Source organism: Syngnathus leptorhynchus, chromosome 15, assembly GCF_054491065.1.
Source record: "Syngnathus leptorhynchus isolate UIUO chromosome 15, UIUO_Slep, whole genome shotgun sequence".
Classification (NCBI taxonomy): domain Eukaryota; kingdom Metazoa; phylum Chordata; class Actinopteri; order Syngnathiformes; family Syngnathidae; genus Syngnathus; species Syngnathus leptorhynchus.
The window spans coordinates 2,105,153-2,127,855 of record NC_141209.1 but is presented as its reverse complement, the minus strand read 5'-3'; the positions used below and the strand labels follow the sequence as shown (position 1 = coordinate 2,127,855).

At 49.9% G+C, this 22,703-nt stretch overlaps 4 protein-coding genes across 6 annotated transcripts; 3 read left to right on the top strand and 1 right to left on the bottom strand.

Moving 5' to 3' along the window:
• The first annotated feature begins 137 nt into the window (after window positions 1-137).
• atr (ATR checkpoint kinase) lies at window positions 138-12,937 on the top strand. Its single transcript, XM_085932422.1, has 47 exons — window positions 138-615; window positions 729-820; window positions 996-1,148; window positions 1,338-2,021; window positions 2,082-2,260; window positions 2,408-2,541; window positions 2,613-2,786; window positions 2,855-3,018; window positions 3,107-3,259; window positions 3,411-3,612; window positions 3,679-3,926; window positions 4,002-4,192; window positions 4,260-4,360; window positions 4,552-4,723; window positions 4,787-4,942; window positions 5,037-5,231; window positions 5,363-5,548; window positions 5,628-5,723; window positions 5,795-5,925; window positions 6,016-6,159; window positions 6,217-6,310; window positions 6,379-6,504; window positions 6,604-6,810; window positions 6,886-6,999; window positions 7,109-7,224; window positions 7,324-7,444; window positions 7,592-7,729; window positions 7,908-8,082; window positions 8,191-8,360; window positions 8,433-8,597; window positions 8,691-8,782; window positions 8,898-8,989; window positions 9,064-9,241; window positions 9,310-9,495; window positions 9,565-9,724; window positions 9,798-9,977; window positions 10,056-10,198; window positions 10,285-10,382; window positions 10,461-10,690; window positions 10,776-10,910; window positions 10,974-11,174; window positions 11,243-11,386; window positions 11,453-11,760; window positions 11,826-11,979; window positions 12,127-12,278; window positions 12,362-12,467; window positions 12,547-12,937. Exons 1-47 carry the CDS (start codon window positions 554-556, stop codon window positions 12,718-12,720), a joined length of 7,776 nt encoding a protein of 2,591 aa, XP_085788548.1. The 5' UTR covers window positions 138-553; the 3' UTR covers window positions 12,721-12,937.
• Window positions 12,938-13,072: 135 nt separating this feature from the next.
• On the top strand, window positions 13,073-16,621 carry LOC147044973 (endophilin-B1-like). 3 transcript variants are annotated; one of them, XM_085932437.1, is made up of 11 exons: window positions 13,073-13,282; window positions 13,549-13,690; window positions 13,818-13,946; window positions 14,020-14,153; window positions 14,221-14,313; window positions 14,380-14,469; window positions 14,534-14,557; window positions 14,630-14,719; window positions 14,796-14,896; window positions 15,017-15,308; window positions 16,511-16,621. In XM_085932437.1, the coding sequence occupies exons 1-10, from the start codon at window positions 13,226-13,228 to the stop codon at window positions 15,291-15,293; spliced, it is 1,137 nt and encodes a 378-aa protein (XP_085788563.1). In that variant the 5' UTR covers window positions 13,073-13,225; the 3' UTR covers window positions 15,294-15,308; window positions 16,511-16,621. The 3 variants fall into 3 exon arrangements, with proteins under 3 accessions (XP_085788563.1, XP_085788562.1, XP_085788561.1); XM_085932436.1 differs by lacking the exon at window positions 16,511-16,621 and adding an exon at window positions 16,043-16,182; XM_085932435.1 differs by lacking the exon at window positions 16,511-16,621 and having other exon boundaries at window positions 15,017-16,028.
• Window positions 16,622-16,844: 223 nt separating this feature from the next.
• Window positions 16,845-18,152, top strand: LOC147044972 (pentraxin-related protein PTX3-like). Its single transcript, XM_085932438.1, has 2 exons — window positions 16,845-16,986; window positions 17,281-18,152. The coding sequence occupies exons 1-2, from the start codon at window positions 16,863-16,865 to the stop codon at window positions 17,763-17,765; spliced, it is 609 nt and encodes a 202-aa protein (XP_085788564.1). The 5' UTR covers window positions 16,845-16,862; the 3' UTR covers window positions 17,766-18,152.
• Window positions 18,153-19,018: 866 nt separating this feature from the next.
• Window positions 19,019-20,401, bottom strand: slc35g2a (solute carrier family 35 member G2a). The gene has a single exon (XM_085931463.1). It carries the CDS (start codon window positions 20,372-20,374, stop codon window positions 19,019-19,021), a length of 1,356 nt encoding a protein of 451 aa, XP_085787589.1. The 5' UTR covers window positions 20,375-20,401.
• Between the last annotated feature and the right edge of the window lie 2,302 nt (window positions 20,402-22,703).

Genomic DNA, 22,703 nt, shown 5'->3' with positions numbered 1-22,703 from the left:
TATTACAAGTGCATTTTTCTTTTCTGTGACTATTCCCAGCTGTATTTTGTTTCATTGGACATTGGAGTGGATGAGAAAAGCTGAACGATTGACTTTTTCACGGTGAAGCTTGATGTCCTTAAATGCTGTAATGCAGACATTTTTAAAATGAAAGCTGTATTTACGTATATTGATAACACCACATACGAATAATCAAAATCACTGTGAAAAAAATGATTTAATGACTGATGATAATGAATTTAATGATTTTAGAATATTATTTTGAGGTGAATACGATTTTTTTACTTTAGAAAAATAAATGTAAACATAAGCAATGTAACAATTATGTTTTATAAAAATCTATAGGAACAATTAAAACCAATACAAATATTTACAACTGACACACAAAAGAAAATCGCCTTACAGTATGCTTTTCGGCCCTTAGCACTTGCCGTACGATCACAACAATACGTCAGAATGGAGCGAAACTTTGGACTGGTGTGGTTATTCAAACGCTTGCTAATTCCACAATCAAACGGTTTAGACATGAATTAAAAGACACAACGAGTAGACAATGTTAACCATGGAAGGACTGGAGATGTCTGCCATGATCCCGGCTCTTCATGAGCTTGCCAGGTAACTTGGACCGGGCGATTGGTTAACGGGCTAAGCTAACCTAAGCACGTTCAAAATGTTGACATTTGCCAAGATGTTCTCCGAATAAACAATCATTTGTTATTGTTTGTTAGCGCCAGCCCAGCGGAATACGATGAAGCTGTAAAGAAACCGCGACAAATCCTATGTCAGTTCATTGACAGGATCCTAACTGACGTGGACGCAGGTAGGTCGAAAATGCAAATTATTTTCAATTACTATGGCTTCGTCTAAAAACCGAACGATTGCGATTATAAATAAAGATGGTGCTGATTTTTGTAAAATAAATACATTTTTTTTTTAATTAACGTATGTGATGTAAAATGTATCTTATCATTAAGAAGGCTGTGTCATTCCTTCAGTGTCTCTTGGGCTGAATAAGAAGTCCACCTCGGAACCAGCCTGTGTCATGCTGCTAGATTTCGTACAGCACATCATCAAGTCATCGTCGCTCATGTTTTGCAACCCTGCCTGCCAGCCAGCAGACTACCCGGATGCCACGCAACGCTGCACTGGTAAGTCAGCTCTCAAAACTGCATGTGTTACGAGCACCCGGCCGAAAGGTCGAGCTGATGTCACAAAATGTGACCCCGACATAGCGAAAACAGTCGGAAGTCACACAGGTAGGTTCCGAGATACGAGGGAACGAAGGTTCACCCCTAATAACATGATGAGAAGCATTTGATCTTCTCCCTTTCCTCCAGACTTCGGCAAGTGGGTGTCGCTGCGGCTTCTGCGCGTGGCCGCCGCCCCAGACTGCGGCGCCATCCACGAGCATGTGCGCAGCGCCTTCTGCTCCCTGCTGCACTCCCTGCTTGTCCGGGCGCCCTTAATCTTCGCTCAACTAGCCCACGATCTCATCCTTCTATTGGCCGACCTGGGCGGCGTCCTACGCGCTCACGTCACCTCCCGCTCGGCCAGCCTTTGGCCCGCCGACCTCCAATCCTTCGCCGCCACCTCGCCATTCGCCGACCTCAGCCCTTCGCCTCTCGTTCTCGCCTCCCCGTCGGCGCTGGAGTCGCTCGCCGCGGCGACGCTGCACATTGTCACCGACGTCGTCAGGGGGATACTCTCCCCCTGGGACCTGAGAATGTCCTGGGAGGCCGCCTGCTCCATCCTGGGTCACGGTAACGCTCGGCTGAGGACCATCGCCATGGTGATGCTGAGGCGGATGGTGGAGGTGGGGGGCTTCCCAGAAGAACTGGGACACCAGTTCTTCACCGCCTTCCTCCACGTGTTGAAGATCGCTGGAGGAGAGTATGAGGGGGAGCTCCTCGGCCTGACCCGGTGCGTGTTTAGCCGAGGTGGCCCCCGACTGGAGGACATGTACCTGACACAGGTGTTTGACTGCGTCTGCAACCATGCCGAGGCTCAGGGGTCCAACACAAGTATGTTTTTTTGTTTTTGTTTGTTTTTCATATCTATTGAAAAGTACGTCCTATGTGCAGGAACCCCGGAGGCCAGCAGGCCTTTAGGGACAGAGGTAACCCAGTCTCTGTGTCACGCCTTGGACTGGGCGCTATCGATGGCTGCCTGCTATGAGAACGTCGCCCTGCTGCAGATGAGGCGAGTGGTGGAGGTCTGCAGGACGCTGGCGCACACTGTGGGAACTGAAACACAAGCTGAAGTACAGTATTTGTCTTGAATAAAAATATTTTTCTGTATTATTTATGTATTTGCTTTTATATATCATCCATGTCATGGGTTAATAAACACATTATAAGATTTTTATTTATTTAGATTTTTTTTCAAATTCCATATTTCTCTTGCGCAGTGCTCAGAGTGTTTCCTAAAGGCCGCGCTCAAAGCGGAGATTGCCGCGCTGGTTCGGCGAACCGACGACGAGCCCGTGCCAGCCAAGAAAGTCTTCAAAGCGGCCCACGATACGGCCAAATTGTCGCCGGACACGTGAGTTGGGGAGAAAAAACTGCAAATGAACAAAGTCTTCAGAAACTGATGGTGACGTTTGTGCGTTGCAGCGAAGTGGCCGTACGTGATGACAGCCAAGTCTGGGCCGTGCTCAGCCACCGCTTAGAAGAGCTCTTGGTATTCGAGTCCGACGCTGAAGAACCCGAGAGCGACAACAGGCTCGTCGCTCTTCAAGGCGTCGCGCTCATCCTCCGACTGGCCGCCGTTTGCTCCTCGCCCACCAGGTGACGCACTATACACATTTTCCCGAATGTCAGTCAAAAGCATTACTCGTTTCCCTCCAATTTCTCAGGCAGCCTCCTCTTCTCTGGGTGTCCACGAAGAATGTTGGTAGGGCATTGAGGAGCTGTCAATCAATGCTGGAGGGCGGGGCCGAACCCGTCTCCAACCAGAAGTACTACGAGTCCGCTGTCCAGATCACCGTGAGAATCCTTGACTGTGTGCTCTACCTGACCGGTAAGCACAAAAAACAACACTTCTCCCAAACCCATTTTTCTGCAAAGAAAATAATAATATACCCAATTGCTTGTGTTTTTCTGAGCAGCGTGCAGCCAAGGCGAGGATCTGCTCCAGCGGCGTGTGTGCGCGCTCCTGACGCTCCCCTGGGTGTCGGCTCACAAGTTGGCCTCGCCCTTCAAAAATTCGGGTTTCCCCTCCTGGGTCTTCACCTTGGCTCAAAAGCTCCAGTTTTGCTTTTGTGAGTATGCTGGAAAAACAATTCAAATCATTGCAACTCAAAAATACGACTTTGTATTTTTCCACACATCCCATATGGGAAACAAAACAAAAAAATATTTCGAATTTAAAAATCATTCTTAGCATTCATTCATCTGTTGTGTTTGGAACAGCGAGCGAGGTTCAGGCGCAGTGTGTGTCTCTGGTGGCGCGCCTGCGCGGCGGTGTGTGCGTGGCCTGGCGTGCCTTCGTATTCTCCGCGGCCCTGCGAGGTCACGACGAGGCCCTGAAAATGGCGGCGATCCGAGCCCTCCCGCTTCTTCTTCACCACGTGGAAGCCACTCGCCACGACCTCATCACCACCACCGCCTTATAGTACGTGCTTTGTGACTTCAAATGTATGATATAAGAGTTTGATAACCAGATTGCGCCACTCCGCAGTCCCAGGCTGGAGGACGGTTCCGAGTATGTGCTGAGAGAGCTGGCCGGCATCGTGGGCCATCTGAGCTGCGTCCAATCGGGGCTCTCGCTGCTCCGAGACAACGCCGATCATCCGGGAGAGCTGGTGTGCCTCGGCCTCTTCCTAGCCACGGAACACCCCGGCGGCGCACCCCCAACCCTGACGGCCTCCTTCGTCAAACCTTTTCTGCCTCTGCTGCGACCGCAGGCCCCAAGTAGCGTCAAACAAGGTGTCGTCCTCCAACCTGACGAATGATTGATTTGATTTTGATAATGTTTGAGTGTCTTTTGGTTCCCCGACCTAGCGTTTCTGCGAGCACTGCCTCACCTCTGCCAACACGTGTGTCTGGCTGACGGCAGCGACGACTCCCAGGAGCTTCTCTCCTCTCTCGTCGGCCTCATCGAGGATTCCGATCAGGGTGTCAGAATAGCCTTCAGTCAATCGGTGCGCTTCCTGCTATCGGACCCTTCCTCTGACGACGGCCCTTTGAGCGAGGTGAGTGCTTCAGATGTTCAGATTTATTCGTGTGTGTCCTTCATTTGTTTTGCGTGTGGATTCCCAGCTGTTTACTGTTCGGGTCAAAGAGGCCTTCAACAACGCCAAAGCCAACAATGACGACAAATTGCGGCAGACTCTCATCCTCACCACCGGAGAGATCGGCAGGTAAGACCTTGTGCTTAAAATGCAATGCCATCACTAAGTGGAAGCATTTATAGATTGAACAATAAAGGACCTAAGGTTGAACCTTGAGGCACACCGCATGTTAATTTCGAGAGTCTCTGTGAAGATAAAAACATTGTTGTTTTTTTCCCTCCAATCTCTGGTTGTTTCAACTTCCCATCTCCCCGCTCCAGAGCCTCTCAAGGCAGCTTGGTGTCCTTCTCCCTGCTTCATCTGCTCCACTGTCTACTGTCCAAGTCGTCGCCGGTGTCCGTGGGCGCCTACACTCAGATCAGATTGCTGGCGGCCACCAAAGGAATCGAGCTGCAAACGCTCTTCAATCAGCACAAGAATCCCATTTGTCAGGTAAAACAAAACCAGCAAGTAGATTGGCTTCCATGACGCCACGTGTATGTCTGTTGGTTTCAGTTCCTGGTGGAGTCGCTGCACTCGCGTCACTCCTCGGCTCTGAGCAACATGCCCCAGCGGAGCAGCGAGTCGGCCCACCAGAGGGAGCTGGTGCTCGACATCCTGGCTCAGATCGCGCACGCCTTCGACTTCCCTGACCTCCACCTCTTCCTCTCTGTACGTACACGGAAGCCACGCGCTGTCAGGAAACTCCATTCGTGCCATTTTGCTGCTAAATGTTAGCTTCATGTGCATATTGTGGGCTATTCAGCGGACGCTGCAGGTGCTTTTACCCTACCTGGCCGCCAAGTCCAGCACCACAGGCTCCGCCCTCATCCGCACGCTGGCCAATGAGCTGAAGGCCAACCGACGGGAGATCTTGATCAACAACTTCAAGTACATCTTCAGCCACCTGGTCTGCTCCTGCACCAAGGAGGAGTTGGAACGGGCCTTCCACTACCTGCAGGTAAAAAACAAACAAACAAAAAAAGAGTAATGAAAGGTCATAAAGAATCAAATCAGCTATAAACGTAATGAATATTAATTCTCTGTAATTGATGAAATGCTCAGCAGATTGATTTCTCATTGCGACCATAGAGCGAGACGGAGATCGAACTGGGCTCACTTCTGCGCCAAGACTTCCAAGGCCTTCACAACGAGCTCCTACTTTGCCTGGGCGAGCACTACCAGCAGGTCTTCAACGGTCTGGCCATCTTGGCCTCCTTCGCCTCCAACGACGACCCCTACCAGGGTCCCCGCGACATCACCACCCAGGAGCAAATGGTACCAGAATCTGTGTGTGTGTGTGGTTTTTTTTTAATTCTTTTGTTGTCGTATTGTGTCATTTCGTCTCTCCGCGTAGGTGGAGTATCTTCAACCGAAGCTACTGGGGATTCTTGCATTCTTCAACATGCAACTGCTCAGCTCCAGCGTGGGAGAGAAGAGCAGGAAGAAGCTGGTGAGTTCAATATTGAATAAAAAAAGTGCGAAAAAACAAAAGACTTTTTCATTAATTTCTTTTTTTATTAGGCGCTGACCAGCGTGATGGCTCTAATGCGACTGATGGGCTCCAAACACATCAGCTCAGTACGAGTGAAGATGATGACCACCCTGCGCACAGGCCTCCGCTACCGAGAAGACTTTCCTCTGCTCTGCTGCCAGTCAGTACCTGCTGACCTTACTCACTCTTACAGACATTTAACATTGTGCCACTCCATTCTCCTGACTGTGATGATGTTTTGGACGGACAGAACATGGGAGTGTTTTGTTCGAAGCGTGGAGCCGGCGCACCTGGGCCCCCTGCTGAGTCACGTGATCGTGGCCCTCCTGCCGCTCATCCCGCTGCAACCCAAAGAGACCGCCGCAATCATCCGTTTCCTCATACTGGACAACAGGTCGGCAACGAAGTCACCTTCACCATCCATTGTTATTTAACGCCGTGTTTCACACAGGGAAGAAGTCAACGACTACCTCCATGAGATTTACTTCCTGCCGGACCATCCTGAGCTCAAAGACATCCATACAGTGCTGCAGAATGACAAGAAGGTTTCTGCAGAAGTCACCATGACGCCATGACAACAAAGCATATTGACAGTCACTGGTTGTTTGCTCAGTTGACAGCCAGCAACAGCGACCTGGCGTCTGCGCTGCAGCTTTCCATGAGAGCCGTACAGCACGAGAACGTGGACGTCCGCATCCATGCGCTGACCAGCCTCAGGGACATGATGCACAGCAACCAGGTGACTGCAAAAAAATAAATAAATAAATACTCACTGACTTAAAGAGAACCTCCACGCGTGATGAAAGATCTCGCTCCAATGTTCACGCGCCTTTGACAGGAGTGGCTGTCGAGGCAAGTGTGCGCCAGTGAGTCAGTGGAGCCGGTCATCTCCAACCTGGTGTCGGTGCTGCTCAAGGGCTGCCAGGACTCGTCGCCCGAAGCCCGCCTCCTGTGTGGCGAGTGTCTCGGCGAGCTGGGCGCCGTCGACCCGGGTCGCCTGGACTTGTCGCCGTCGCACATTAACGGTGACCGCAACACCTTTGTGGTATGTAAGAAATTGGGTGGCGACGCCGACCGCGACGTGCCCGACATCACATGGTGCTTTTTGTGTTTTAATTAGAGCGGCGTGGAGCACCCCAACTTCGCTTACGAACTGCTGACCGAACTGACCCGAGCTTTTCTGGCATACGCCGACAACGTCCGAGCGCAGGACTCTGCAGCTTACGCCATCCAGGTACGCACGCTAACACAAAAGTCAAACTGACAAAATAAGTCAAACTGGAAAATTAGGTGGAAAGGAAACAAAAACGACATTTTGCCGTCACGTGAATCGCTTTCCGTAGGAGCTGCTCGCCATCTTCGAGTGCCGCGAGGGTCGGCAGGATTCGCCCGGACGCCGACTGTGGAGGCGATTCCCGGAACACGTCAAGGAAATCCTGGAGCCTCACCTCAACAGCAGGTACTGTGCGAGGAAGCCACACACACGTGATGATGTCTGCTGTCACAATTTGATTCTTAAAAGTACAAAGCGCTCATCCCAGGTGTGTCCACGTCGCAGGTACAAGAGCAGCCAGAAGGAGGTCAACTGGGCCGACCTGAAGAAGCCCATCTACCTCAGCAACCAGGGCGGCAAGTTCTCTGACTGGGCCGCCACCTGGGCCGCCTATCTCATCAGCAAAGTGAGGCCCGGCGTTTAAAAATGTTGATTGGACCGCATGTCTTTTGTTGCTATTAGTTGGTAGGATGCAAAGAAGAAAAAAAAAGAAGCAAATTCATGGTTGGTCTTTAGATGTTTGATGAAATAATCACGATTTGCTTTTTTTTAGGTGCGACACAAATTGGCCAGCCGGGTGTTCACCTGCTGCAGTTTCATCATCAAATACGACGACAAGGTGACCATCTACCTTCTCCCTCATGTGCTGCTCTACATGCTGCTGGGCTGCAGGTCGGCCGAACAGAAGGAGGTGAGTGGCCATCCCACATAGTTGATCCCAAAAAAATTCATTCAAAATAGAATATACTGTAATATAGCTGACTACCTGCATTATGCTGCCCCCAGGTGGCCACATACCAGAAGGAACAGCATAATGACATCTGAATTCTTGACATTGTATTGAAGGCAGCTTGCGCATTTTGCTCCAGGTGACAGAGGAGATGCTGACGGTGCTGACGGAGAGCGAGGAGCGGGTCCGAGAGGCGGCCTCCAGCCGTTGGCAGCTCAGCACTCAGACGGTGTTCAGCATGCTGTCGCACCTCACCCAGTGGAGCCGCCACATCCTCCACGTCCAGCCCGGCGCCAAGAGTACCAATGTCAAATGTAACAATCAGCATACCATTCGAAGTCGTCTTCAATGTGGGCGTGAAGGTTGGAATCATTCTTGTCTCATTAATGCTAATGAAGTTTTTTTTTTTTGGGGGGTTGTAGCCGAGAGCAGCGACTACGAGCGCGTGGTGGCCTTCCTCAAGGGCATCCCTCAGGATGTGCTGGCCAAGGCGGCGTTGCGCTCCAAGGCCTACACGCGAGCCCTCATGCACTTTGAAGCTTACGTCCTGGAGGACAAAGAGAACATTCAGGACCACCTCACCTTCCTGCAGGTAGGGACCGCCATGAGAACTTTGAAAATGCCGTAGTGTAGTAAGCACTCGCAAGCCACTTTCCCACCGCAGACGTTGTACGCCGCCATGCACGAGCCGGACGGCTTGAGGGGGGTGGACGCCTTGAGGCGGGAGGAGCCGTCGCTACGGGAACAGATCCTGGAGCACGAGAGCATCGGGCTTCTGCAGGATGCCACCGCATGCTACGACCACGCCATACAGCTCCAGTCTGACCAGGTAGCCTTTGCGTGAATGATGAATGGCCGCAGATTCAAGTTTTTAACATTCCCGGCACTCGCATCCTCGTGTTTCTCGTCACTTTCTGTCTAGATCGGCCACTATCACGGCGTCCTGACGTCTCGGTTGGGCCTGGGCCAGCTGTCCACGGTCATCACGCAGGTTAATGGAATCCTGGCCGACAAGTATGAACATTTTTATGGATTATATGTCGACTGTTAGGACTGAGCTCATTAAGTCAAAATGACTTTGACACCATGCAGAAGCTGAGCACCACTGCAATTTGTTTCTGGAGTGTAGGCAGCAGTGGACCTCGGAGTTGAACGCCTACAGAGTGGAGGCTGCCTGGAAGCTGGGCAAATGGGACCTGCTGGAGGACTATTTGAGTTCAGGTAATGAAATAAATAATTGTTTCTCCATGACTTAGCTAATATCATCCATGTGGGATTGTAAAATGTGCCTCCAGACCTCCAATCCAGCACTTGGGGAGTACGACTCGGTCAGCTGCTGCTGGCGGCCAAGCAGCAAGATGGCGCCGCCTTCTCCGAGAAGCTGAAGCTGGTCCGGAAGGAGCAGGTGATCCCGTTGTCGGCCGCCAGCTACGAGTGCGGATCGTACCAGAGAGGATACGAGTACATCGTCAGGTCTGTCGGCCTCCTTTCCGTCCGTTGCCGTTATCGTGCGTCCTTGTCGACGGATTCTGTGCCATCAGGCTGCACATGCTGAGCGAGTTGGAGCACACCTTCACTGAGCTACGGAGGCTGGAGGGAGGCTTCTCCCCCGGCCTCAGACAGCTGCCCTGCCACTGGTCGGATCGGCTGGAGATGACCCAGAAATCATTTCGGGCCAAAGAGCCCATCCTCGCCCTACGTCGTGCTCTGCTCAGCCTGCAGTCAAAGTAAAAAAAGAAAAAACACTTTCTGCGTTGGAAATGCCCAGTGCATTTACGACCTTTGCCCTTTTCCAGGCCTACGAGCCAGAAGCTGGTGGGCGAGTGCTGGCTCCAGAGCGCCCGGGTGGCCAGGAAGGCCGGACATCACCAGACGGCCTTCAACGCGCTCCTCAACGCAGAGAACACGCACCTGACCGAGCTGCTCACCGAGAAGGCCAAGTGGCTTTGGTCCAAGGTTGGACGTTTAGCAATATAGGAAAAAAAAAATGAGGCTCAGGAACCCATTTGGATTTTGGCTGGGCGGTCAGGGCGACGTCCACCAGGCGCTGATGGTGCTGCAAAAAGGCGTGGCCCAGTGCTTCCCGAACGAGGAGCCCCCGTCGGACCCTCACGACCTGCAGAGCAAAGGCCGAGCCATGCTGCTGGTGGGCCGCTTCATGGAGGAGACGGCCAACTTTGAGTCCAACGCCGTCATGAAGACATACAAGGTTGCCGTTTTTACGACAGGCGCGAGAGGTCCGCCTTGCTTTTTTGTTGATGGGTTTGAATTTTTTTTTTTTGCAAAGGATGTGACCAACCTTCTGCCTGAGTGGGAGGACGGCAACTTCTACCTGGCCAAGTACTATGACAAAGTCATGCCCATGGTGACCGACAACAAGATGGAGAGGCAAGGGAACCTCATCAGATACATCGTCACCTACTTTGGAAAGTAAGACCCAAAAAAATTCAAATGTCATCTCTGCATTTACTTCCATGGACATCTGGTTCTTCTTTTTTTTTTTTTTTTTTTTCTAGGGCGCTGCAGTTTGGGAATCAGTACATCTACCAGGCTATGCCCCGCATGCTCTCGCTTTGGCTGGACTTTGGAGCCAAAGTGTGCGAGTGCGAGAAAGGTGCGCGTGTGTTGTGCGTTCTTCACCTAGTGTCATTTTTTGGGGTGGAATTAATTAATGCGGCAGTTTTTTTGGAAGCCGGACGAGCCGACAGGCAGATGCGTCAGGAGCTGTCCAAGATCAACGCCACCATGAGCGAGCACTGCACCAACCTGGCTCCCTACCAGTTCCTCACCGCCTTCTCCCAGCTCATCTCCCGTGTGTGCCACTCCAACGACGACGTCTTCGCCGTCCTCATGACCATCGTGGCCAAAGTCTTCTTGGCGTACCCGCAGCAGGCCATGTGGCTCATGACGGCCGTGTCCAAGGTACCCGCCGCGCTCTTCATGTTTGTAAACATTGACTTTTTTTTCCGGCGTGCTGATGAGGATGTTCTTGCCCCGCCCCTTTTAGTCATCCTATCCCACCCGCATGCACCGCTGCAATCAGATCCTAAAGAAAGCCATCAGCCTCAAGCCATCTCTGGAGAAGTTTGTCAGCGACGCTAACAGGCTCACCGACAAGCTGGTGGAACTCTGCAACAAGCCGGTGAGGAATCATTTTGACAGGAAAATGACGGACGAGTTATGGTTTGATGTTGTTTTCAATTAGGTGAATCCTGACTCGATGAAACTGAGCATGAGCAGCCACTTCAGGCATCTGAAGCGTCTGGTGGAGGAGCCCACCTTCAGCCAGATCCTCATCCCGCTACAGTCCGTGCTCATCCCCACGCTGCCCGACACCGGCGGAGCCAACACCGCCCACGACGCCTTCCCGGGACATTGGGCCTACCTGGACGGCTTCGAAGATCAGGTAAGCCTGGATGAGGAATCTTATCTGTCAGCCATAGATCTGCTGTGCACTTTTTTTTTTTTTTTTAGGTGGAGATCCTGCCCTCCTTGCAGAAGCCCAAGAAGATCAGCCTGAAGGGTTCAGACGGGCGCTGCTACACCATGATGTGCAAGCCCAAAGACGACCTGAGGAAGGACTGCAGGCTCATGGAGTTCAACTGCCTCATTAACAAGGTCCGCAGATGTTTTTCTCTCCATTTTTGAAAGTGGCAGTTTGTGAAATCACGTGTGCGCGCGCAGTGCTTGCGCAAAGACGCCGAGTCGCGGCGGCGGGAGCTGCACATCCGCACCTACGCCGTCATCCCTCTCAACGAGGAGTGCGGCATCATCGAGTGGGTCAACAACACGGCGGGGCTGCGCCACATTCTCACCAAGCTGTACAAGGAGAAAGGCATCTACTTGTCGGGCAAGGAGTTGAAGAAGATGCTCCTCCCCAAGAACGCCCTCTTCGAGGAGAAGCTCCGCATGCACAAGGAGGTTCTGTGCCCTCGACACCCGCCCCTCTTCTACGAGTGGTTCCTGCGCACCTTCCCCGACCCAACTTTGTGGTACGATTGATGACTTTAAAGCCTCCTCCGTTTGGGGCTTGGCTTCATCTCATAATGATCTCCAGGTACAGCAGCCGCTCGGCATACTGCCGCTCCACAGCCGTTATGTCCATGGTGGGCTACATCCTCGGCCTGGGGGATCGCCACGGCGAGAACATCCTTTTTGACTCCTTCACGGGGGACTGTGTGCACGTGGACTTCAACTGCCTCTTTAATAAGGTTTGCTTTTTTTTTTTTTATGATGCTGCTACCTTGTGGATTGAAATTATTCACTGGAACAAGTTCCATTTGCTTCGTTTCGTGTCTTTTAAAAAGCTAATATTGGCCGACCGATGAATCGTTCTGATTGAGCTCTCTTCTTTCCAGGGGGAGACATTTGATGTCCCCGAGGTGGTCCCGTTCCGCCTGACCCAGAACATGGTGCACGCCATGGGGCCCATGGGGATCGAGGGGCTCTTCAGGCAGGCCTGCGAAGTCACCCTAAAGCTGATGAGGGACCAAAGGGAGCCACTCATGAGGTACCTAACAAAGAAATAAATACATAATATAGATTCTTGATTCAAAATTGAATTTTGAATTGAAAACTAACCATCTTTCCCAGTGTCCTCAAGACTTTCCTTCACGATCCCCTGGTGGAGTGGAGCAAACAAGGCAGAGGACTTTGCAAAACTCAGGCCAACGAAATGGGAGAGATCGTCAACGAAAAGGTGTGCAGACAAAACCTTTCTATGTAAAAAAAAAAAAGTCCTAAGAGCCTTCCATTTACTGGTCTCTTTGGTCCCGCAGGCCAAAACGCACGTGTGTGACATCGAGCAGCGTCTCCAGGGTGTGATTAAGAGCCGCAATAAAGTTCTGGGACTGCCCCTGTCCATCGAGGGCCACGTCCACTACCTGATTCAGGAGGCCACGGACGACAAGCTGCTCTGTTTGATGTATGTGGGCTGGGGGCCCTACCTGTAAAGTGCACTTTCGCTCTGTTCGCATTCACGTTCACAAAACTCAGTTAACCAGTTCCTGTTATCTTGAAACTGACATTTATGTACATGTTCTTGTTAATAAACAGTTGTTTTGCACCAGAGGGGCAGGGCTAGCTTGCACCTATTTTTTGACCTAAGAAGAAACTAAAGATTTACGTGGTTGTTTAATTTCACGTATTAAATGCAGCTTTCATATATGGTAAAATAAATAAAAAAAAAAAAAAAATGTAATCTACTTTTCCTTTAAGAAATCAGGTTTGTACTTCCGGTTGCGCTTTTAATTTGGAGGTCCGTGCCGGCTAACGGGAAGAAAACATCACGACGACGTCACCTTGTGTCATTACGTCACTAGCTAATCTTGACCTAAAGAAACATGGCGGGGTCAGCGGGCGGTCTGCGGTCACACACCCCGCTCACCTAGCTCGGTTCCGGGGGATAGAGGACACTTTGCCTCCGAACATCGACAACGGCGTTCCGACGTCGTCATCATGGATTTGACGCGGTTGGCTGCTGACGCCGGCCAGTTCATCAACCGGGCGGTCCAGGTAAAAAAAAAAAAAAACCCTTACGTCATCAGTAGTCATTTTCCAAGTCAAACCTTCATGTGTTTTTTGACCCTATAGCCATTTAAAGATCAACAGGTGCATGTCCACATTTCATTTTTCAAAATACACACCAAACCATTTCAGTGTACACAAAGAGCACTCCTATTTGAAGTGGATCAAATTTGACGTGAACGATATGCAAGGTTTAACTAAAACAGCCAGAGTGTGCTGCTAAATTGGTGTTTTTGCTGTGGCCTAAATTGCAGTACACCGGGGAAAGTCTTGGCCAGGCGGACAAGACCGACTTGGACCCTGAACTGGAGTCGCTCCTGACCCGGGTGGACGCCACCAAGAATTGGACGGACCTCATGGTCTCGCAGACGGAGGCCGTGTTGCAACCCAACACAGGTCGGTGGTACAATGATGACCGTTTTTTTTAAACACCAATTTGCAAACTAGACTTTCGAAGCCCTCAACTTATCATGATCCTGCTACCCTTTTTGTTCTAATGTCCTTTTGATTTTGTTCCAAGCAGCGGCGCGGCTGGAAGAGCGACTGTACGAGCATCTGGACTGGCCCGCCCCCTCACGACCTCGCGCTCAAGAGCTCCTGGGTGAGCAGATGATTCAGGCCGGGCTGGAGCTGGGAACCAGCAGCCCTTATGGTGAGTGGACCATCACCGTACTAATCATCTCAACATTAGCCTCATCGCGGCGTGGATGAACGTTTGTGTTCAGGAACGTCGCTATTGCGCTGCGGCGAGGCTCAGAAGCAGCTCGGCGAGGCCCAAAGGAAATTTGCCCAAAGCACCAACATCCATTTTCTCACCCCTCTGCGACGCTTCAGCGCATGTGAATACAAAACCATGCAGGTCGATTCTATCGTTCTTGATTTATTCAACTTTTCAGTCCGTGACATCATCCATTATTTGTGTTTAGGAGGAGCGCAAGATGTTGCTGAACAAGCGTCTGGACTTGGACATAGCCAAGAGCAGATTGAGGAGCGCTCACCAGGCTGAACGAGAGTCCAGGGTGAGAAGGACGTGAAATAATCTCACGCAATATGTGCGGTCACTCAGTGGGACTTTTGTTTCTCAGAACCTGAACGCAAACAACCCGACAGAAGACGTCGACTTCTCGTCTCAGGTGTCCTTCATGTTCAGATTGGTGCGCGTTCGCTGGATGAAGGTGAGCCGACACGAATCCGCTCCGTGTCAAAATCGCCGAGTAACATCCTCTCTTGTCCAATCAGATGTGGGCGCAGGAGATTTTGCAAGTGAGTCGAATAGATCTTAAAACACTTTATGTTGTGTATAGAATGAATTTCTCGTTCTTTTTTTCTTTTTAGGCAGAGATGGAGCTGAGGATTTGCGAGTCTTTGTTCCAACGCCAGTCGGAAGTCACGCGACAGCTTCTGGGACAAATTAGCCACACCCACGTAACTCAATCAGATTTCCCCGTGACAGTTTTGAACACATTTTGTACTGTTTAATTCAAAAAGAATTCTTGCTCAGGACAAGCACATGCAGAGCCTGAGCGACTTTGTGGACGCGCAGACGTGTTACTACGCCCAGTGCAAGCAACTCGCCCTGGAGCTCCACAAACAGTTGGCCAGGTTGGAAAAGTCACAAAACACCTCACCATTGTTTGAATGTGTTTACTTTTTTGGGGGGGGATTTAGGTTAAAACTGTAGCGATTACGTTTTATTTTATTTCAAGCACTTTTTTCTCACAGCATCCCGGCCGTGTTGTGCTCCAATAAATGGCAGTCGTCCATCACCAACGGGGCTCCTCACTATCAGCAGCTTTCCGTCGAGCAAAATCAAATTCCTCCCACCTCCGCTGTTGTCGTCCACCACCTTCCGGAATTCGACCAAGACTCTTGGACCACGGGAGTGAGCGCTAACAACAACAACAACGACCACCGGGAGCTTGATCACGCCCGTCCATCAGAAGAAGAAGAAGATCCTCCATCTTGTCTTCCAACTCATTTGGACGCCGCCATCTCTTAAGTGAGGGACGGACAGGTGAACGACTACTTCTTGCTACTTTGGGACGGTTCTATTGACTCTCATATATTTATTTTAGTTCTGTGTAAGTGTACCTAATGAAGTGTCCCAATCATTCCCCAAAAAACGAGGGCACGGTTGAGCTCATTTTCCAACTCGTGTCGCTCTCCGTGTGCGTGCGTGCGTGCGTGTTTTTACGTTTCCAAGCCAAGTACGGTGAAATTGGATCGTTACACAAACACCCCCCCCTCGCTCAGTGGTCCCAATTGGACAATTCAAATCTCTGTTTTCATATCCATATGTTGTTCATTTTCCACCTCACCATTAAGTGTGTCATGGGAATATCATGAGGTGTAGATGATGTCATCGTCATGGAAAGGACTAGAGGTGCGTGCATGCGCGTACGTGTGTGGCACCATGTAGCTGACGTCAGCGTCGGGCAATAAATATGCAAACAGTGATTTTTTTTTTTCAACGTCCAGTCTTCTTTGTATACGAGCACGTTGGTTCTAAATTGCACAACCATAAAAGGCATTTGGTCAAAGGTTTTATTGAGGAGCACAGGCCACTTTTGTAACATGCGTTACATAAACAACATGAGTGTTGCTTTACATTTCCCAGCGGTGTGATATTTAATAACGGTTTCCTAAGACTCAGCAAAAAAAAAAAAAAAAAAGTCTCAACTAAATCTGTCCCTTTCAAATGGTCGACTACATTTCCTGCTTTTTTTTTGTTTGTTTTTCTCCCTAAAGTCTTTTCATTAGCTTCCGAAGGAAGTAAGCATAAAACATTTCGTGATGAGTGAATTACAGATGACAGAAGAAGGACATTTTTGTGCTCCCTCGTCAGGATGGATGTAAAAAAAAAAACCTCAAATGTCACAAGGTACGTCCTCTTCGTCCTAACTGCTGTTGTTGATATGGTAGGAACACATTCGGGAAAAAAAAAAACGCAGCTTATTACACAATGCTGCGGACCGGCGCTTTCGTCATTTCACTCCCATCGGGTTTCCCTCACAATGACATCCTCCAAGTTCATGTTGTTAAGTATCTTCATTTGTATATCCATTTTTAAATAGCCGTAAATAATCAGATTGAAATATCTTGTCAATGTGTGCGTGTGTGTGTATTTGAGAAAAAAAAAAAAAGTAAAGATTTTGCTGATGAGCTGTAACGTTGCTTTTTTTTTACTGTGCCAGTCTTGTTCCTCTTCCCGTGCAGAACACCTCCACGGATTGCCGCCACGTCCGCTCAGGATGCTGACTTTCATATTTTTTAATTCCCCGGGCAGCGCCAACACCAGGTCGAATAAAACGCCATCTATATTTGTGTCAATGTAACTCGAGACCTCATCCTGCATTTTGCATCAGGGAATTGTGGAGGAAGGAAGTCCAATCATCTCATTGAACATTGTCTGTTTGTTAATGAGTGAAAAACTCAAAGTGTAGGAGAAAAGGAAAAAGTCCCTCCCTCCTCCCTCCAAGTGAGATTATAAGGCGTCCTCAGTGGGCTCACAGCGAGCATTTTTTTTTTTCCAGTGCTTCTTTTGCTACCTTTTGGACCCCCCCAAAAAATGTGCGCTCGAACAATATGGGGGTTGCTGTGCATGATTTTGTGCGCGGGCGGATCGCCGCACCTCGACCAGGTGGACTACGTTGACTTCTACGACAACGAGGTGTCCAGAGAGCAACGTGGAGGTACCGTTACATCATTTTTTTTTTGGGGGGGGGGGGGCTTTGACTTTTACTATAAAAACAGGACAATTGCTTACACTAGACTGCATTAACTATAATGTAAATATATTTTTAATTGACTATTTTTCATGTATTTATTTATTTATATTTACTTTTGCTTTTTTTGTAAATATATTTCCCTTTTGGTATTTTTTTTTTTCTATTTTGTATTAGTGTATATGTTATATACATGTATATATTTGTGTGTAATGTGTATATACTGTATATTTGCTTTAACGAGTTCACGTTTCTTCTCAGAGGATTCGGCCGAGTCGCAAACATCGTGCCAATCTGACAATCTCCATCGATGGGACAAGCTTTTTATCGCCCTGGAGAACTCTCACATGAGGCAGAACATGCTGTTGGAGTCGTCGGAATCATGCTGCGGGGCCGTGACGTCCCTCAGGGCGCAGATGGAGCATCTGGCCCGGACGCCGTCCCGCCACTGCCCGTCTTGGCAGGCGGCCCTCAAGTCGCTTCGCCAGGATCTCCTGGAGCTCCGAGAAGAAGGCCGGGCGAGGGAGAGGCGCTTCAACGTCACCCTGCAGACGTGTAATCGCTCCAAGGCCTCGCCGTTGGGTGTCAAAGAGCAGGAGGTGACGCAGGGAGTGACGTCGGCCCCCGCCGACAGCGTGGAGAGGGCGCTGGTTGCCATAGCCGCCGAGCTGCAGGAGCTTCACGTGCAGCTCGGCCGGGTGATCCAGCAGGCCGGCGCGCTGAGGAAAGACAGAGGAAACTCATGAGAGGCCTGCCCCAAATGGTGGCTATCTAAAGTCGACACACCCCTGTGCAAATGGTAGGTTTTTGTGATTGGAAACAAAAGGAGAATTCTTTCCAAATTTCTCTAACCCGTTGAAAAAAACCCAAACTTTTCAAGACGGTTGATGTGGTAGTGTTACTTGAAGAAAGATTAACGAGAGTTCTACAGGTCACGCTGATAGGAGAGAGAGTTTTGAAATGATTTATCTTGGTCTCACCATAAAAACTGGTATTTAGCAGTGGGTGGGCAACCTTTTTATATCCACAACATATTTGCACTTTGAGATTATTATTGAGGAATTTTTAACCTCTTTGAACTTTTTGTCTGTCTTTGTCCGGAGGCATTTGAAGTCATAAAAAAGTCATTAAAAGAACACCTTGTGGAAATGTGTCCTTGATGAGTTGTGGCCAATTGTGTGCTGACCTCTATTCAAAGAAATGAATAGAATATATAAATATATATACATATAAATATAATATAATATAAATAATATAATTTAATATATGAGATAATAAGTATTAAAAATATATATATATATGTGTGTATGTATGTATGTATTTGCTTTTTCAAATGGTTCAATTTGACCCGCAATGTAACATAAGACCTTTTTTTTTTTTTTTTTTATAACAAAATTTTTTTATCCTGGCAACTGACACCTAATGAGATACATTGGAGAATGTCGGCTTTGTGTTTGTTGGCCTCTAGCTGCAGACGACGCAAGCGAGAAGCTTGCTGATAATAAACGCAGATACAAAAGCAGATGACTAATGATGCGGGAATGGAATGGCCGGAACAAGAACACAATGTGCACGGGAGTCAAACCAAACAGAATCTAACCAGGCTACATCCTGCCTAGTTTCTGAATATTTGGCACAGATCCTTGGCAGCGCAAAGAGAAGCTAATGAAAAAGCTCATCAATCCATATTTACCTCCCCTTGATAGCAACTTAAAGAGTCAAACAGTTTGTTCACCAGCGAGATTTTATTGTCACATTAACAGAAGACATTTTTCTCCTTTCCCTCCCGACTTCCCCAAAAAGTTAAACATTCAAAAAGGACACCACAAATGATCTCCACCCAGGCCAAGCAGTGAATACAAAGCAGGAATAATCAACACACAACCTCCCAAATCGAACTTTGTGCTTGGTGGAGGTAAGAAAAAAAGCTCCGGTGAGCTTTTACAAGTGACACGGTGGCGAGAAAGAGAAAGAGAGAGAGCGTGCTGGCCAAAGCGTCTTATTTAATGGGCGAGTCGAGAATCTCCTCGTATTCCTCCCGGTGACGTCGGCTGCCCCCGCGAGAGGGCAGCAGCTTCACCGTCACCAACCAGCCAACGCTCAAGACCACCATGGCGTTCCCGACCACCTCGGGGGCGCCGGGGGCCAGCCGGGCCATGACCAGATGGGCCGCCGTGGCCAAGGGCGCCTCCAGACTCTGGCTGGCCGACACCAACGCCGGGTGGATGCGGGCGAGACCGTGCGTCACCCCGAGGAAGGCGGCGCCGGAGGAGACCGCCAAGGCCGCCACCAGCCCCCAGCCGGGAACGCTGGCCGGCCAGGACCAGCCCTCTTGCAGCAGGACCGCCGTGGCCGGGGCCAGCAGGCAGCCCGTCCAGCTCACTGTGAACAGAGCGGTGGCCACGCTGACCCTCTCCTTTAAGGAGCGGTACCCCACCAGCGCCAGGGCCATCCACAGCCCGGCCAGCGCCGACAGGGACCACCCGAAGGCGCCCCTCCAGAACACCACGGGGTCTGTCTGGGAATCGGAATTGCTCTCATCTGCAGCGGGAAGCAGAAGAACCCCCAAGCCGCACAGCCCGGCCGCCAGGGTGATGGCGTCCGCCAAGCCCAGACGCTCCTCCAGCAACAGGAAGGCCAGCGTGGCCGACAACACCGTGGTGGCCAGCCGCCAGGCGGGGGCCACGTCTTCTTGGGAGCTGAAGGTCAGCGAGGAGTAAGCGCAGCACAGGGACAGCGAGTAGGCCACGCCGTAACAAAGAAGACGGAGGCGGCAGCCCTCCGGTCCGAAAGGGTTCTCCCCCTTGTGCAGCGGCACCGCCACCGATAACAGCTGTACCACCGAGCGAACCAGTAGAAGAAAGAGGGGGCCCAGGCCAAAGTGTTCCGAGGCCACCCGGGTCAGAACCACCGTGCAGCCGTTAGCCAGCGCCGCCCCGAGGAGCCCCACCCAGGTGAGCCGCGACGCAGACACCGAGGCCTCCCCGAAACTGGCCAGCTGTTCCTCGACCCCCTTCCCGGGACCTTTGGTTACTTTCGGTCCCGCTTCGGCGCCGTCCCCGCTCTTGCCGGCCGGAGGTCTCGGGGCGGCGGCCTTGTCCTTGGAGCCGAACAGAGTGAGCGGCCACCTCTTGGCTTCCGTCAGTCGCTTCCTGTCCGACGTCTCCTCCAGGAAGGAGCCAAAGTCCTCGAAGGACGGCGCGTCGTCGTAGCCCTCGTCCCCGGGCTGGGGGAAGTGCGTGTGGATGCTGGCTTGCGGGGAATAAGGGCCCTGCGTGGCGTACTTGGCCGTGACCGTGTGGGGGTGGATCTTGACCTGCTTCTTAGCGCCGCCCAGGAGGTGAGTGGACTCCATGGTGGAGGTTGGCAGAGGACAAACCTGCTGGACAAGTGAAGAATAATTAGAAATCGCCCATCATTGTGACGCGACCACCTCTCGGAACGCCCATCATCCTTGACATTTCAATATTCAATGGCACATGCGGTAATAATAGCCGAGGGGAGGGGGGGGGGGGGGGGTCTCAGCCTCCAAAGTCTTCTGAAAGGAAGTCAAAGCTCCAGAAGCCAAAGAGTCTGCGTATTTCCAAGCTTTTTATTGAATGAGTTTTTTATTGAGTTCACCCTGATGTAGGATCTTTGCCAATGACACGAATACAAGCGCTTATCTCGCGAGCAGGATAGACATTATTTAGAGGCTGTGTCTCGATACCAGTTTTGGTCTCTTAGGTCAAGAAGAACCATTTAACTTCTTATGGCCAATTTGCAAAATAATAAAGTCAGTGATTGCGGTACCCTCCCCATGTTGTTCCAAGCCGCGACTGCTCTTTCTCTCTCCTTCTAAAAAAAATTCATTTGTTTTTTACAGTTTGCATTTTCAATTAAAATATAAATGTCTTATACTGCAATGATTGAAATTGGAGGAAAAAAAAAAACTTTAAGTATAAAAAAAATTCTAATATACTACAATCAATAAAATAAATTAAAATAAATTCCAACTAAAATTTCTGAAGCTAAATAATAATAATGCCTTCCAAAAAAGATATTTGATGCATTACACTAGCATTTTAATTTCTAATTTCACCTTTGCACTTTTTGTTCCCGCAAAATCTAATGTCTCTGGTTCCATTTAATCATCTCCTCAGCAGCGGTTCACAATGTTCTTTTTACAATTGTGCTCCATCACCGCACGTTGCAATGGAAGGAGATCTTTTTCCTACTGCGTTGAAATATTTGTGTGAGCATGTGTGCCATTATGTAAATGTGCGTCTGTCTGAGTGTCTTGCTCATCGGGTGATCATGTGATTCTCAAGGTTAAACAGGACACACTGGCATGCGTGCGTATTGACATAACCCCCATTCTTTATTTCTTATTAGTATAAAAGACACTCACCTGCAAACAAGGCGCCGGTCATTCAGTCATTGAGCATCTTTCCATCCATTTGCTCCCCCCTCCTCCCTCCCCCCCACTTTGCCTTCATGCGGCAGTCTAGAATCAAGTGAAAAGGAGGACCACCCGGACCAGGATGAGACCGCAGAGGAGCCACCTCAGGACCGGGAGGAGGAGGAGGAGGATGTGTGTTATATGGCGACCTGCTGCTGCTCGTCCATCACTGTCTGATGCAGAAGATGCTCCGCCTTTCACAGAGAGGTAGAAAGGGGGAGGAGGGGGGGGGGGCTAATTATAGAGTCTGAGCATGCGTCGACGGGAGCAATGCAAGCTATTTGTGATTTGAACAAAGTGATTGATGAGAACAGCATGAAATATTACAAGCAAGTCACCATTTTACGAGAACATGGTCATCATATTAGAAAAAAAAAAGAACTCCTAATCTTATATGAAGTAATATAAAAAAATTACACTTTTTTTTTTTATGGGATCCTACCGACTCGATCTGCTTGACCTTATCAGTCAGCGATCAAGCTGTCACATCTTTCCTCTAGCGTGGACTGACAAACCACAGATGGCCAAGAGACGTCCAACACAGGAAGCGCTGAGATTTAAAGCAGCGCAGACGCTCAGAAAAGATCATCATCAAAGTCTAACAAGCGCTGAGGAAAAAAGTCACTGTTTTTATGAAAATGGTTCAAGCAAATTTGCGCCGAGTTGGGATTTTTCTTCCGAGCTTCAGTTAACGACCTTGGCGGAGGTCTGAGCTCGGCTGACGACTTGGCCGTTCTACTTCAGCTATTTAACACAACGGCCGTAATAAAAGGCCTCGCACATCCACGCATTCACTTTAGGCACTAAAAGGAAGAAGATCCATCTGCCGTTGCCATGGTGACCACCCAGAGAGAGCGCCACAGTTGCGGCTATTTAGGGCACGTTACAAAAAAAAACTGACGACTCTGCGGCCTTGTCGTAAGACGCTACCATGAGGGTCCTTTAACGGCAGAACTTTTTGAGAGCCGTGATGGAGCCGAGCAGAAGCCCATATTGTACTCATTCGCCGGGTTTAAAAGGGCGGAACCGAGCCAGAACAAACATTTCTACCAAGCAGATTATCGTCACCGTTCCTGAATGGAGAGGGAGGTCACGCTACAGCGGGCACTAGCCGAGTATGTCGAGTACACGGCTGGAGGCTTACATCACAACATCCAAAGAAAGCACATTTGGGCTTATGTAGCTCCTCGGGCCTTTTCTGTCCCCCGTGGAGATGAACAGAGATGGTTATCTCCACTGTAAT

Coding starts and splice junctions, on each gene's coding strand:
- LOC147044973 (XM_085932437.1), top strand. CDS start 13,226: ATGGATTTGACGCGGTTGGCTGCTGACGCCGGCCAGTTCATCAACCGG. Junction 14,154..14,220: donor GTGAATACAAAACCATGCAG/GTCGATTCTATC, acceptor ATTTGTGTTTAG/GAGGAGCGCAAGATGTTGCT. Junction 14,314..14,379: donor AGGCTGAACGAGAGTCCAGG/GTGAGAAGGACG, acceptor TTTGTTTCTCAG/AACCTGAACGCAAACAACCC.
- atr (XM_085932422.1), top strand. CDS start 554: ATGTTAACCATGGAAGGACTGGAGATGTCTGCCATGATCCCGGCTCTT. Junction 2,022..2,081: donor GGCTCAGGGGTCCAACACAA/GTATGTTTTTTT, acceptor TCCTATGTGCAG/GAACCCCGGAGGCCAGCAGG. Junction 9,496..9,564: donor CTGCTCAGCCTGCAGTCAAA/GTAAAAAAAGAA, acceptor GCCCTTTTCCAG/GCCTACGAGCCAGAAGCTGG.
- slc35g2a (XM_085931463.1), bottom strand. CDS start 20,374: ATGGAGTCCACTCACCTCCTGGGCGGCGCTAAGAAGCAGGTCAAGATC.
- LOC147044972 (XM_085932438.1), top strand. CDS start 16,863: ATGTGCGCTCGAACAATATGGGGGTTGCTGTGCATGATTTTGTGCGCG. Junction 16,987..17,280: donor GTCCAGAGAGCAACGTGGAG/GTACCGTTACAT, acceptor GTTTCTTCTCAG/AGGATTCGGCCGAGTCGCAA.